The 1,346-nt window shown below is 47.4% G+C and overlaps 1 protein-coding gene across 1 annotated transcript in view; it reads left to right on the top strand.

Moving 5' to 3' along the window:
• The first annotated feature begins 1,281 nt into the window (after positions 1 to 1,281).
• The window catches only part of ZNHIT3 (zinc finger HIT-type containing 3), a 7,808-nt gene continuing 7,743 nt past the window's right edge, over positions 1,282 to 1,346 (top strand). Inside the window, exon 1 of the mRNA XM_027883785.1 lies at positions 1,282 to 1,331. Coding sequence (XP_027739586.1) covers positions 1,282 to 1,331 — 50 coding nt within the window. The remainder of the gene's footprint in view (positions 1,332 to 1,346) is intronic.

Raw genomic sequence — 1,346 nt, 5'->3', positions numbered from 1 at the left:
TCTGATACCCAGTCCTTCCCTTTAGTGCCGACAAACCCCTCTCCTGTGCTGCTGCACACTCCAGGGGAATTCCTTTTGTCTGAATTAAAATTCAGGTATTTAAGGAAATGGATGGCCCTAAGTGACACGGAATTAAAATGAATTATTGAAATGGATAATGTAACTCAGGCAAGATCATTTCTTTTCTCCGTTCCCTGTTATATTTTGGAGCGCTGCTGTTCTGTCAGGGATTTCTGGGAACTCCCAGCACCCCCAGCCCCAGGGAGTGTCTGGCTGCAACCTGAACATCTGCATTTCACCCTCAACAGCAGCAGGTTCAGCCAAAACTTCCCACAGGGCCGATGATGAAGATCAACCCAGGCTGGTTTTGGGTGGGATATTTGCTTTATGGTGTAGTTTTTGTCCCCACTTCCACAGTGACATTGGAAGGTGGCATATCAGGAGCAGAGCACTCGATGTGACACTGCCCATGGCAGCGGTGGGCACTGGGAAAGCCAAGGGGACTGCTGGGATCCTGCCAGAGCCCTCCAGAGGGTCAGGATCTCTGTGTCTGTAACTCTGGACCTCTCTCTCTCTCTAGATATATCTGTATATATGTCTATATATATCTATCTATATATCTATATATATCTGTATCTCATATCTCTATATATCTGTGTATCTAATGTCTCTTTGTCTCCACTTCCCTCCTTCTCTTCCTCCCATATATAATCTATATCTAGAGAGATATACCTATACCTGTACCTCCCCAAATATCTGTAGATCACTCTGTATGTCTATAGATCTCTCTCTATACTTATCTATAGATCTCTTTATATATCTCTAAATATCTATAGATCCCTCCCTCTCTCTATATATATAGAGAAATGTCTCTCTCCCTCTCTCTATCTATAGATATCTATAAGTATCTCTATTGGTCCCCCTTTTTCCATCTCTATTTCTATATAATATAGAAATCTATATCTATATATATACCTAATCTCTCTATAGATATCTGTGGATCTCTCTGCCTCTATAGATATCTCTAGATATCTCTGTTTCCTTATATATCTGCCGCTATCTCTAGATATCCACATTTTCCATCTCTATTTCTGGACAATCCCGGTCCTCGGAGAGGGCGGGGCCGCGCTCGGCGGTGGATTAGCGAGCCTGGCTGGGTGAGCGCTCGGCGGTGGATTAGCGAGCCTGGCTGGGTGAGCGCTCGGCGGTGGATTAGCCAGCCTGGCCGGGAGTCTCGGCGGTGGATTAGCCAGCCTGGCTGAGTGAGGGCTGGGGGCGGCCATGAGGGCTGCGGGGCCGTGCGGGGAGTGCGGGGAGCGGGACACGGGCCGGTACCGCTGTCCGCG

The sequence above is a fragment of the Empidonax traillii genome, unplaced genomic scaffold, assembly GCF_003031625.1.
Source record: "Empidonax traillii isolate 1590-97213 ecotype Southwest subspecies unplaced genomic scaffold, ASM303162v1 scaffold135:size1941959, whole genome shotgun sequence".
Classification (NCBI taxonomy): domain Eukaryota; kingdom Metazoa; phylum Chordata; class Aves; order Passeriformes; family Tyrannidae; genus Empidonax; species Empidonax traillii.
Note: the sequence above shows the minus strand (reverse complement) of the source record. Positions and strands in the feature narration are given on the sequence as shown.